The sequence below is a fragment of the Botrytis fragariae genome (genome assembly GCF_013461495.1).
Source record: "Botrytis fragariae strain BVB16 chromosome Unknown tig00000000, whole genome shotgun sequence".
NCBI lineage: Eukaryota > Fungi > Ascomycota > Leotiomycetes > Helotiales > Sclerotiniaceae > Botrytis > Botrytis fragariae.
In genome coordinates, this window is record NW_023500986.1 from 1,655,583 (window position 1) to 1,670,015 (window position 14,433).

The following is a 14,433-nucleotide window of genomic DNA, read 5'->3' on the forward strand; positions in this document are numbered from 1 at the left end:
AATCCCCGTTGACAATCCCATTGACAAATAAAATGTTATTACGAGTATGGAGGATATCAAGTGCCATGATGATATTCCATTAGCGTAAACCCCATGGTTCTCTCTTGAATTATATGATATTCCCATGCATGCGATTTCTCTTCCGATTTTGATGGACTGCTTAACAAATAACTATGACTACCTACTACTGCAGTACAAAGACTTTCAACGCTCATTATCATATCTAAAATCACGTGCGAGGTTGGGGAGACATGCAAGAGGATGCACGAAGTCTATCAGCGGCGTTTTCAAAATCCAACCATAGGTATACCTACCTGAGTAAACTCCAACCTACTAAGGATTTCAATCAATTGTTGGAATGTAAATAATAATGAAGGCGTGTCACTTTCTTCCAAATATATTCCTCCGATTGTGGATTACATTCGATTTTAGCCCTTTCTACCTTGTGTTTGTGGAACGAAGCGCTTAGGATGGATAGGATGATTTAGTCGATTTATTTTGATGAGGGAGCAACAGCCATGTACAAGTTGCTCCCATAATTGTAATCCTCTTCACCCTCGACATTTTTTATATACACCAATTAACCACGAAAGATCAATAAAATGGGATTACCACCATGGGAGACAAGTGAAAGTCAGACTTTTGCTTTGATAACAGGCGCAAACAGGTACTACCATCCCCAAGCTGGGGTCATTATTGACAATGAGCTTTAAGATTCTCGATGTTGATTATTGACAACTCTCTAGCGGTCTAGGTTTTGCCGTTGCTTCCAGATTAATCGATGAATTCCTGACTTCATCCGATACTCCTCCTACTAAACATTTAATTCTTATCCTTTGCACACGTACACCGCTGAAGACACGATTCACAATCTCTCGCTTGCGTGCCCATCTACGAAAACTGGTCGACTACTCTAAATTCGCAGATTCACAACGAGCGAGAGCTAAGTCTCAGGGAAATGTATATAGATGGCAGGACATGGTTGCTCGAGTCCATTTTCTTGGGGTTGAAGTCGACTTGTGTGACTTGAAAAGTGTATATGCCCTTACCGATAGGCTTATCAATGGAACTATTGGTAGCCCAGATGCTACAACAATGGATGGTCTCCGATTACCCGAAGGCTCTCCTGGTACCTCCACTTATTCCGCAGATGTTAAACAAGATAGATGGGCATTGAGCCAGAAGGAAGGGTCTGATGGCGAGCAAAGATCTTGGGGGTGGGGATTGAGCGGAATTAGGATACCAAGGTTGGATGTCGTAGTCTTGAACGCAGGGATAGGAGGATGGTCAGGAATCGATTGGCCAAAGGCTATATGGACTGTCTTGACAGATATGACGGAAGCTGTAACATGGCCAACTTACAAGCTTGCGGAAGTTGGAGCTATAACCAAACCTCAACTATCCTCTGCCTCTCCAAAACAAGCCAAACCCTCGGATGATGAAGCTACGCAGCCTTTAATCAACGGCGAAACTCCAGAAGAGCCACTTCTCGGGGCAACATTTTGTTCTAACGTTTTTGGACATTATATTCTCGCACACGAATTGATGCCTTTACTATCACGAACATCTTCTCCTTCGGCCACTACCAGCGGAAGAATAATATGGGTATCTAGTATCGAGGCACAAGCACAACATTTTGATGAAGATGACCTACAAGGTTTGGAAAGCCACAAGCCATACGAAAGCTCCAAGCGTCTTACAGATGTTCTCGTCCTTTCAAGAAAACTACGAGCAGCAGGCAAAGCCTCCTCTTCATGGTTCGATTGTTCCGACGTTCACGTGGAGGACCCTCAATCGGAGGGAGAACCGCCAGCGAAATTGATAAAACCTAAAATGTACGTGGTTCAACCTGGAATTTTCGTTTCGGAAATCCTGCCATTGAATTTCTTGTTGGTATTTATCTACAGATGGATCTTCTACCTTGTAAGATGGATGGGAAGCCAATGGCATACCATTGAACCTTACACTGCTGCTGTAGCACCGGTCTGGGTAGCATTATCTCCCGACGATGTTCTAGATAACATGGATGGGACAGCTTCGAAATGGGGATCGGCTACAGATGCAAGTGGGAAGGAACGTGTTATACGAACCGAAGTTCCTGGTTGGGGATGGGAAGGCAAAACTCCAAAGACGATTGATACTGGGGAGAGAAGAAAAGGGAGACAAAGAGATGCGGTACCATTGACAAGGGAAGCGAGAGAAGATTTTGAGGTCTTGGGTGTTAAGTGTTGGACGGAGATGGAGAATTTGAGGAAGGAATGGGAGGGACTTTTGAAAGTTAAGAAATGAGCGTGACGAAAATTATCGCTGCTTTCTGGAGAGATCGATAGAGGCTACAGTTAGCTGTATATCATGTACAATGTAATAAAAATGACTAATAAGCAATTTCCTGTTTAAGCCCTCTTATGTGTTTTTATTATCTCACTCTCTACAACAGCGAAAGAGACGTTAGAGATGAGATACACATACAGAGTATATAAAATACATAATTTCATGAGTTTGAACACCATGTTTCTATCAAGAATGTGAACATGATCAGAATACTGGTGATTTAATGTTGAAGTCGAATTATATTAAAGCAAATCTGGATTTCGTTGCATACCTCAATCTCTTATAGCATCATTGGGATTTAGCTTCAAGCTAGTTTAAGATACTAGCCTAAGGATGGGTCTAGAAAACCAGAAGAAGGTGATCGTTAGTTGGATATCGCATATGCTCGATGTCGTTATTATCCTTAGACTTGCGGTTAGATACGAATCTCGCTAGTGTCTAGTTGATAGTTGGAGTGTTACTGCTGGAGAACTTGGGTTGTATGTCTTGGTTTCATCTATCCGGTATGTCGTTTATAGTTCTCTACAGTTGGAATAAGGAGTAGGGGTGAGGAGGGGGGTTATTTCTTTTTCGATGTCTCTTCAGCGTCGCTTTTTCTCTCCTTTGGTTTAGTCCTAGGCGAGAGGCGAGAGGCGAAGATCAATGGGATTGGTTGAGTTGCTTGAACTCGCAGAGTGTCGTCGTTTTCAGGACTAAGGCCTGGTCGGTGAGTTCTGGTGGTTGGGAGGTACTATAGAGGGTTTGCTGCATGTTAGCAAATCTCTGTATATATCGTTTACATGTATCTCGGAATCGAAAATGAAAAAAAGAGAATGAGGGGGGGTTGTTGGGATTGTCAATACTCATTGCGTGGATTGTAAAGATATGAACATTACAGACAGTGAAGAGAGTCACGGAACGAATTTGTGGTTTTAAGGATAAGAAATTCAGGGTTCGAGGGAGAACGACGCTTGTACTGATTTCAAACTCACCGGTAGTCAGCAATCGGGAAAATGTACATAGAATTACTATGAGCACTGAGTTTTGTGGTATACAGATCTTCTTTGTTTGAATCATCAAATGGAATATTCGAAACTGCTCTGTATGGTGTAGAAAACGTAGCTAGCTACTCTGTTCAGTTCGAGGAGATCGTTTGGAATAGAGATGCTGGGTTTAGAGGGCTTGTGTTTTCATTGTCCCCTCGCTACAAAGATCTTGCGAGTGAGGCAGTAGTTGTGAGTATTTCAAGTATCTTGTTTTTAAGTGGGAGGGTTCTAAGAGAGCTTATGGTGTACCTATCCATTTTCTGACCCTTTTAGATCTCATATCGCGGGTTATGGATCAATGACAAGCCGATTTATGGACGGAATTGGGTCGTAACCAGAGCTCTCTGATGACTCTCATCTACATCTTCCTAGCAGATGTGTGTGTCTATGTGGCAAGTGAAAAGATATGATCAAGTCGTGCTTTTAAAGTTAATAGGCTTTTGCTTTTTTATACATGATGGTGCTAGTAGCAGGTACTAGTAGCAGCACACATCTACGCATTAGATGAAGCCATCTTGCATTGCAGTACACGCCATCAAGGGAAATTATCGATACGATAGTAAGGAATGTCAATATAGTGGCCTACGATCAAGTTGTCCACAGGATTGAGGCACCTTCAGCCGAATACATACGAATTCTCTAATTTCTCATCGCTTCGGTTCCTACTCTGCGACCCTTCAATAAGGGGTCTAAAGTTCTGGAAGTGATATCTATGTACCCAACTTTAAGTTTCTGCTCTCTTGATATCCAGTAAATTTTGAGCTTGCATTTTCTTCAATTTATCCAAGATGTCGAATCAAGCTTTTGATTGTCTATATTGATACTTTGCGTTGCGTCATCATTATTCTCTCAACTATACACCTAAGAAAATACTATCATCTGATACTAAAAAACAGTACATCCAAGTACTCTTCGTTTATCTATCAACCCAAAAAATGCATCATCACCCCCCACCCCCCTCATCAAACTACTTGCACTCACCCTATGCCATCCATCAAGATGCAATGGGGTCCACAAAGCCCGCATTCCCTTACGGTAACTTATCGTTCTCCCGTCTGATATGCATATGCACATTTCACGAGCAGTCAGAACGGCAGATGGCGCCTTATTTACCCCCCTTGCCTGCCCTGCATAGATAGACAGATATAATATATTTATATTCCGGACTTTCAGCCCCTAGGTACCACCCCCTTAGCGACAGAGTAAACTCAAATTTTGCACTGCGATGCTGCTTCAACGATGGTAACTTCTGGGGACAAACCTCAACGATAATTTAGCCATGTTTTGTGCGGAATTGTATACATATCACATGTATTATGTATCTCTCCGGCTTTAAACCATGGTTACCCTTCGCAATCCGTAGCTGAGCTGGATACATGCATTCTAGTACGCGGTAAGAAAAATAGATGAAGAGCTGAATGTGGTGGGTACATGAATTGAGCTATTTATATACATATCTGTGTAACCATTATTTTGCGACCATGTTATTAATAAGGTACCTAGCAAAAGCCATTTATCTCTTTTATGAAATGGATGACCTGGTTGAATGCGTGGATGTGGTTTATATGGATGTGTATTTACGTGATTATGTAACATTGTGATTGGAAGAAGGTCTCGGGGAAGATACTAGGTATAGCAGGGTGGAATGTTTAATTGTATGCACGAAATGTGATGTGACTATACTTACACTATTCTAAAGTTTGAATACTACAACCCCCCCGCAAATTTTCCAGTCATTGTAGTCGGCGAAATCTCAACACTTCGCTTCATTGATGTAATATCACATCAGATAAACTCCGGAGTATACGAACTCTCCACAAAAACCAATCAGTCTCAAACTCCGGCGCACCACTCTAGAAGTTCCAAACTATCAAGAAACGGGACGGAAGGCAGAAATGTTGCATATGTACTATATACACCATGTAGCATATGCATATAAGATCTAGGCATACAACTCCACGTATACATATCTGATCGCCGATATATCTTTCATTGAGAATAGATATGAGTTGGCGTATTCAGCGAAGATCTCCCATACGGATGTGGATGTGGATGTTGATGGTGAAAGCTAGAAAGGGCTCGAGATGCATGTACACTGGACAAGTTTACAACCCTATACTACGCCCGATGGAGGGAATACGCGGGATGTTGGAACGGATAAATAGTACGGTGGGTGGCTGGATGTGGCTGGATGTGGCGCAGAGAGCAGTTTGATGTTGCTGTTCTTGTTGTCGTTAGTGATGATGTATAACGTGAGGTGGTGGTAGAACTAAAAGTAGACCTGAAGCCCAGGAAAGGATGCGTTGAGGAAGAGAGCGGAGCGAGACGGACGAGTAGGTCGGATGAGCAGGTCGTACGATATGGAGGTTAGTAGGGGGGTGAATTGATGGGCCAGAATCTGGAACGTGCGGAGCTTCTAGACAGACATAGATGGCATGTCGTAAGTGCTAAGATATCTTAAGTTTATGGTTATAGTTGGGGCCTTGTTCTAGACCTGGATAGAATATATTATTATAGTTTTTTAGGGTCAAATGGTGAGGAACTTGAAGGAAGCGTGCTAGTTGGAAATGACTGTTTGCTTGGGCAATGAGGTCATATGACACCGAGTCCCGACTTCCTACGGATTGTGATGTGATAAATACGGTTATAACTGTTGGTGAAAGTGATGATTTCTGAGGATACGTTAGTTGTGGAATGGGGTGAGGGAACTGGCACCAATTGTAATGGGAATTAAAAGTGTCTGATCTAGATTGGCAAATTTTTTTAGATAACAAAGAATGCAAAGTTTTGGTACATTGAGACAATTAGGGGCACATTTGTCTAGACCAACCTATAGAACTGATTTTGTCTCTTTTCTCACTCATCAGGCCAGACGCCAGATGAAACCATTGCGAATATGATACTTTGATATAGTAGCTTTCGCATGTAGCATGATAGAACAGACGAGAAACGCAAACTCGTGGCGAGATGGTCAGTCAGTGGATTTTGGCATGCATTTTCAATTACTCTATGTTAAAAATCATGTTCCCTTACAATGCAGCTTATTCCTTGTCCCTAGGCGGCATTTCCGGATCTTATTACTTGATACGATTCACGATAAATAGCACGTAGGAAAAAGTGCGGGGAAAATTCAACGGCCACAAAATGCTCCACTGGTACCAGAAAACTTACTTTGATGATGTGTATTCGGAATCACCGTCGCCATCTTTCTATCTTTCGCTTGAAATTTTACGTAGAAATAAGCTACATGTGTAATGAGCGAATACAAATAAAGATGATCGTCACTGTGTAAAATCCCTTTGCACCACTGTGCCACTTCCTTCACATGTCATGAGGCTACTGTTGTAGAGAAGGATGCTCTCACGATATGAATAAGCAGATCAACCCCCTGAAGGAAGTGGCTGAACAAATCTGGGGAAGGAACTAACCAACATGCCAACAATGATCATATCACAAAGGGTTTGGACCCCGTGACGATGTGACATCTGCGTGCCAGCCGCTTACGTGCGGAGAGAAGATGTAAGAACTTTACTGTTAGCGAAATTAATTGTCCGAGGTTTTGAGATTGGATACTTAGAAATAGACCGTGTGGGGGCGATGGAACAAGTAGCCGTCTAGTAATGATACTGTAGGAGCCGATCGTGCAATGAATTAATGGCCTGAATACTATGCAGAGCTAGATAAGAAATGGATGCAGCTGGAGGATGGGGAGAAGAGATCAATATTGTTTGCAGTTTTCCTTCTCGCTTGCTATGTAAATACCCCGATATGTAGCATTAAATTGAATTTAAGACAACTGCCTATCATGCTGCTATCAAGTGAACTTAATTCAAAAACATCGTAAAGGAAAATCTCACAAATGTTACCCTTGAAACCGGAACCCTCGTGACCACACTCTTTTGTTTCTAGCCCTGGCATCATGTCTGACTGAGATAGGCGATGAATGACAAATCTATACTAGTAGCTGGTTGTTTCAAATATTTTAGAACAACCAAATGAAACTTGCGAGCAGCTATTCCATATTGCCTCTGTAAGAACACGTGCATCATCTAGAAAGGGAAGTGGCTTTACGAGAGGAATATCGAACATCTGATTTTGATGTTCAATAATGCAATCCTTAATAATATGCGAAATGATATGATGACCAGTAAATTACAAAGCGCTTGCTGACTTCTGTACGATCTCCAATGTTTCAACATGGAGCCACTTGGTTCGTTGATCGTTGAAGTCAGAGTAATAATTCATCGGTTGCTTCATGTTCCTGTCTGAAGCTGTACGATGATAACGCATCAAACAATAGACGCGCAATAGAAGCAATAAGTTGAGTAACGATATATGGTGTGTCGTTTCAACCAAAATCAAATATCGCCAAGATTACGAAAATAGATTCGGGCGCTTGATGGGACAATTGAAGAGATAAATAAAGCCACTTCCGCGCGTTGCATGTACCGTACGTACCAGCATACTCAGTAGCCGCCAGTCCCATTTTTCATGAGACCTCCGAGCAGACCCGTAACGCTTCAAAGAATGTTGTAACATGCTCATCGCATTCCTATATGAGATCATGATAATAAAGAAGGACCGGGTGGTTGAGTATCATCGATAGCCATGGCCAAGAATAATGTTGCGCGATGGAAAGGAATTATTGAAGGTCCGGAATGGCCGCATGATTAATGTAAGACATTTCCGACAATAATGCGCATTGATGAGTGTGGGTGTGGGTGTTGATGATTGAACATTTGAGATCTTTTTCCAAGATTTATCGCACTGCCACATCTTTGAAGCTTTGAAAAGTGGAATGTCCTCTCGTGATATATGGAGATTCCGGATGTGGCATCGTCTGATAATTTTATTGGACATTGCATGAATTTTGAGGGTGTTGAGGATATATTGACTTTGAATGAAGTTTGAACCCCAGCGAACCCCAGCGAGCCCCAGGAAACAACCTAGTAATGACGGATGTAAAAACGTCGGCATTGATGAATAAAACGTCTTGTATCGCAGGCTGAGTCTACTATGATGAATCATAACCTGGATTGACAGACTCACAGTACGGCCATAATGTCATCGCCAAAACTCCGGAGAGAAGGAGATGGTAGAATGTCGTTTTCGGATGATAATGTGGCAGTAGCAGTGGCAGTAGCAGGAACAACGGGATGTATTTGAAATGGGTAGAGGGGGGATGTTTCAGGCGAATTCATTCATTTTGACCAATACCATTTGAGAGTGACAAATTTCTATGGAGCAATTACTTATGATTTGTTGAGACTCAAGCAGACAATAATCCGCAAGGAGATTTTGTGAAATTTGTTACGAAGAAAAGACTTTTGATCGGCCTCGACTCTCTGCCTCTCATGTCGCCCTGATCGAAGTTTGTCATGTTTCTTGTACGCATGAAAAATTAGATGTATGTATTAATAATAACAATAATCTCATAATCGCAATACTTTTTCTTCTCTCGTTGCCGAACATCATGGCTGGGTAGCAAAAAAGGGGCTGGGGTAATAAGTAAAGCAAGTAGCTAGTACACAGTACATACGCACGATACGGTAGATATTCATTAAGCTCTACCTAATTACGGCTGCCCTCAAACTAGAAGATCTGGAAATCTGGGAAGCGGAATCTAATTGGATCTAAATAGATCTACACACCACTAACCATTGACTTCGGCTGAAGTTTACTTTAGAAGCAACATCAAATGAACTTTCTAGTCCCGTACCCCATCCCTTGGCTTTGGTCATATCTCACCAATGATCTTTCACCTATTGTGGTTGAGCATTAATCTTTATCTTCGCCATTATCATTGCCATCATGAACATGGATGTGGATGGATGTTCGTATCAAACTGACAAGCCTCGTCTTCTAATCTTTTTCATGAGCGGGAGGGGGTGCATTCCCTTCGGTATTACCATTGGTTGGTAGATACTGAGATATGTTCGAACTTCGGAGTTGTCGTACGCATTATAAGCATTACCTACTTGATTCATATAAATCTACTTCAGCCATCTCTCAGCCACATAATTTGACACAGAGTTATTGCGGACTTCCATGAAAAAAAGTCAAAATTTTCTCGCTTCCTTGACCTAGTAATTCGATGATATGATCTACCTAAGTATGTGTGATTCTCCCCGAGGTCGTTAGAGTTTTCGTTTTGAAGAGGTTGGCATGGCACGGTTGGGCTGTAGATATATGGGTATCTCGCTATCTGGGCATCGTCGGAGGTGGGAAAAGATTAGGAAAAAGTCGTCATTCCAGTATTGCGCATGATGTGTTCAGTGCCCAGGTGGAGGTAACAAGCATTATTCCAACCCTACAGCATTGATTGATTGATGAATGATCAACCATCCACAAATTCTAAAAAACATACTTCCAGACTCATATCTTTTGAAAAGGACAGGGAATGTTTGTTGCGTGATCGTTGCCAAATCATGGGATATTCGCTGAAGTGTCACATTCACCGCTCTCAATAGAAGGCTCGACACGTATATGCTGATCCATTTAAATACCGATGTTGACCATTACTCGCCATGCGGAGTTAGTGAGATCGTAACCAGTCATAGCAGCCATATTGGTGAAGTTTGCGATATATTCGAATCATATTGAATGCTTCCACCGTTTTCCCCATTTTATCATCGTCAATACATCTTCCTCCTTCAGTAGAATTCCCCTCACGCTTCATTTCCAATATACATGCATTTATTGGTATTTAGTTGAATATCTTCATAAATCGAATTCTTCCAGTGGTTTCAGGATACTCAACTTTATAGTAACCGCACAGCCTTACTTCAGCCCTTTTTATCGGCACTTGACCTAAAGAGCTGGAAGTAACGAATCAACCCAAGAACTCTGCAGAACCAGCAAACAAACGAATCTGGAAAAGCGACGGGAACGATAGAAAGAGATACACGAAAAAGAGAGAACTGCAGTTCTAGAGATCATCCAAACGCGGCATAACGGCCAGTGTAATTGCTTATGCTTATGCTTATGCTCCAGCTCGGATTACATCCATTCTGGCTCGTTGCCTATACTTCCTACTCTATTATACATTCCTCCTACACGAAAGCATAGATTCGAATCTCGACTCCTGTTTAATTCTTGGTACATTGTTTTACAGCAGAATTGTACAACTTCTACCTTACTTAGACTTGTCCTACATCCTCTTTTGTGGCATTACAAACAAATCATATCTCGTTACCCGTTACCTTGGACGATCAATTCGAAAGATCAAACCCTTGGTTTCAACTGAGCCCTTGTACATTTTGAACATCTAGGTGTGGTTGTCTCGCCTGCCATCTGATCCTCGGGGCGCAAGGTACTTTGACCAATCGAGCTACTCAGTACATCTGAAACCCGCTGCATTTCGCATGCATTGGTCCATCCACGCTTCCACGCACCGACGCCACTAGCCTGACCCTTTTTCCAATCATCGCCTAGCTAGTACACCAAAGCATAGATATACCATTCGGAAATCCCACCTACCAATTAATCCAATCTATACCTTGCTGTTTATTATAATAGCTTCAAGAAATCCTTGTCATCCTGAACGATTAGCCATTTCGAAAGTTTGGAACTACCATTAGAGCCACTTGCATCCTTGGTTCCATTTTGAGAAACGAGGGGTATCAATCAATCCTAAGCATTCCTTTCCCAGCGCCTAGGACTCCATTTGGTATTTTAGATACTATACACTTTCCATCTGGTCCAATTATTCCCAGACGAAGTTGACGTTTCCTTACTGGACCGAAAATACATTTACTTCTGGCAAGGAAGAGCTGGATACTGTAGGGAGAAAAGCATTGGAGCATACGAAAGACAATCAAAACCTTCTGGAGTAAAGATTAAGAAAGGGAAAAAAGAAATCTAGTACACTTACATACCTCCCTCCAGCCTCGATAGAAGATATTTACATATATCGTCTACAACTCTCCCCCCTTCCATACATCATTCACATTTCTCATCGAAAACCTCGACATTCTTCCTTTTATAGACTTCTTTTAGGGTTCTCAGCATCCTTCGACAATACGATACATCTTTGGAATTAACCCTTGACAAACGTACCGACGATCCAAACCCGGTACTTCGACCGTTCGATTTTCACTGGGGTCAATCGTCAAGTCACTATCACAACTCTCTTTTAAGGATCATCAACTCAGGAGTACACTACGATTACGACCAATACGACCATTACGAAACGAAACGAAACGAAATATAAGACAAGAGACCAGAACAACGGGGTACTTCAATTTAGATTTCAGTTGAACTATCAACTCATCGATTCGAGAGCAAAGAACAAATAAAATCAAACCGTTTCACCAGTCGCTCATATAAATAACACAAAGTGGTTACTTGCTAGCTACTTGCTTTAAGTTGCTTCGGCCTATTCGCTGACCTTCTTCACCTAACCTCACCTCACCTCCACCGCACGAAAATCCTCCGCGCCTATCTGCATATCATCATTTTGGCCCAATCGACTTCAGCCACTCTTTACCCCAAAACAAAACCCCCTGCCTTTTCGATCCGCCCCTAGGAACGCCTTTGTCAGGCTTGAGGCGAGACAATTCCGGATTTTTATATAGCCAACTGATCCTCTTCAGTGCCTCCACGCATAGTAACCAGCTGCGCCAACTTCATTCCTCTATAGGATTCCGCCGGTCGGATCTTTTCTCACTCATTCGCGAAATTTAAGATTCAATATTACGAGCTTTGTGGTCGTCATTATTTTTTGCTTAATTTCTTTTTGAAATTTTCTCGAAAGATTTGATTCACCTTTATCGTCTTGTATTTTTCTATTTGACGATTTCTTTCCTTATTGTTTTCAACAGCCGAGTGTACTTTAACCTCAGCCGATAAACCACAATAGGATTGAGGCCTGGAGACAATAGAAACAGTCACTTTTTTTTTTCTCCAAAAAAAACCAGACAATCAATATTGGCTCAGGACAATAACAACTTTCCTTTTTATGACCTTATAGCTTGGTGTATCTTTACTTTTATCTTTTTGTTACGAGATCATTATTCTATTTCCCAATATCAAACGTTGATCGAGTCACGATCTACAACATATCTAGATACAAGTCAGCGGCATCGAAGTACAACAACTACAAGCAGTACAATATCACTCAAGACACAATGTCGCTCAACTCAAACGTTCCTAGAACCTCCAATGAGGTGGCTTTGGGTCACTTTGTTTTCCAAACAGTCTCTCAAGATATGATCAACTACCTTGCTCAAAAGGCGAGAGAAGTCATTCAGTGCGAACCCACACAAATCTCCTCAAGTCAAGGTCCCTCGCCGCCTCGAACTCCCCCTCAAGAGAAAAGATCAGCATCAGATTTACCGTCATTAGAGAGATTCATTACTTCTTTGATAAAGAGATCCAACGTCCAAGTACCTACACTCATGACCAGCTTGGTATACCTCGCTAGACTTAAGAAGAGACTGCCACCAGTTGCAAAAGGTTTAAGATGTACGGTTCACAGAATTTTCCTTGCAACATTGATCTTATCGGCCAAATTCCTCAATGACTCATCACCAAAGAACAAGCACTGGGCCGAATACTCGAATGTCCGGGGTTATCCAGACTTTTCATTCACCAGGACAGAAGTCAACCTCATGGAGAAGCAGTTACTTCAGCTACTCAACTGGGATTTGATTGTCAGCTCCGATGATCTCTATACTCATTTGGAGCCTTTCCTCACACCAATCCGATTTGACTTGGATCGAAAGCAAGAACAATACCGCCTTCGCGAAGCACGTCTACAAGCTCAACGAGAACAAGAAACCCTCGCAATGCAAAACATGTCTTTCGATCCAGCCGGAAGATACTGGATCCCAGTAACCGAAGAAAAATACATGCCATACTACGGCGAACAACAATCCCTCTTCACTACCGAAGACCCATACAACCACTACTCACCACCATCCTCATCCGAGATTCCCGGTCTTACTCGTAGCGGTACTGCCGATACCCTCGACGCTATGTCCTCTTCCGCCTCATCTTACATCTCCGAATTATCTCGCTCGGGTACACCTCTATCATCTGTCAGCAGCTACCTTGACGAGAACGATGCCATGCAATGCGATACCTACTCCCCTTCAGGCGTTACCCGCGATATTGTTACCGTCCAAGTTGCCGGTTCTGATGGCAAGCTCAGACCTATGCTTCCCTACGAAATTGACAACATGCCTCATCATGATAACATGGCAATGGCAGAGGAAAAGCGTCGCGCGGCCAAGAAGTCAAAGGGCAACTTCTTAACACGATATTTTGGTGGTCAAAAGAATCTCTCCACTGCGTGAGGTTCTTCTACACTTCTCATTCTGGTTTCGGATCGGGAGTTTATTGGAAGGAAGGAAGGAAGAAAATGGCTTGTTTGGTTCACGATTTTCTTTGTATCAATTGATGAATTTTCGTCTTTTTTTTGCTCTTATCAAACATGAGAATGGAGTCTCATGAGCATGAGAGTTTGCATTATATCACGTCTTGCATCGCAAGGAGTTTATTGGGCGTTTAGATTGGAGTTCAATCACATCACATCACATCATGGGTGGGAATGTGGAAAGAGATGTTGAAAGGACAGTCTTGATCTTCAGGATGAAAAAACAAATCTGGATTTATTTTGCCATCTGGAATTGGTTTAGATGTCTTTTTGACAGGAAGGACTGGGATGGATTGGGATTTGGCCACGGGAATACCCTAAGTTATTTGAAGTGCATATACGCTGGGACTGGGTGGATATACGTGATAACGTTAACGTTACATAAGCATGGAATGGCATTTGGTAGCATTAGCATAGAGTTTGAAGGTCTGGTTGGACCTGATCGGCATGGATCTGATCGCTTGTTTTCGTTAGGGAATACAATGAGAGGTGGATTTTAATTATTAATATGTTACACTCCTACCAAGTTTGTCTGTGCCTTGTGAGTTTTATGTGAATTTTGTGAGATTGCGAGGACGACTGTTCTATCTAATAGTGTGTTGGCGAAATGTGCTGGTAGAAGTCTACCGGTGTGTGAATTCACTTCAGAGGTCGTTTGCTGCTGGCACTGGGGAGCCATTCATGGAAACTTTTTTCTTT

At 42.2% G+C, this 14,433-nt stretch overlaps 2 protein-coding genes across 2 annotated transcripts; both read left to right on the forward strand.

Annotated features, from left to right (window-relative positions):
- Positions 1-602: 602 nt before the first annotated feature.
- On the forward strand, positions 603-2,289 carry Bfra_006731 (putative 3-ketosteroid reductase protein; the record flags this gene model as incomplete). The annotated part of the gene is made up of 2 exons (XM_037337101.1): positions 603-667; positions 747-2,289. 2 exons carry the CDS (start codon positions 603-605, stop codon positions 2,287-2,289), a joined length of 1,608 nt encoding a protein of 535 aa, XP_037198467.1.
- Positions 2,290-12,484: 10,195 nt separating this feature from the next.
- Positions 12,485-13,654, forward strand: Bfra_006732 (putative cyclin protein; the record flags this gene model as incomplete). The annotated part of the gene is made up of 1 exon (XM_037337102.1): positions 12,485-13,654. The coding sequence occupies one exon, from the start codon at positions 12,485-12,487 to the stop codon at positions 13,652-13,654; it is 1,170 nt and encodes a 389-aa protein (XP_037198468.1).
- Between the last annotated feature and the right edge of the window lie 779 nt (positions 13,655-14,433).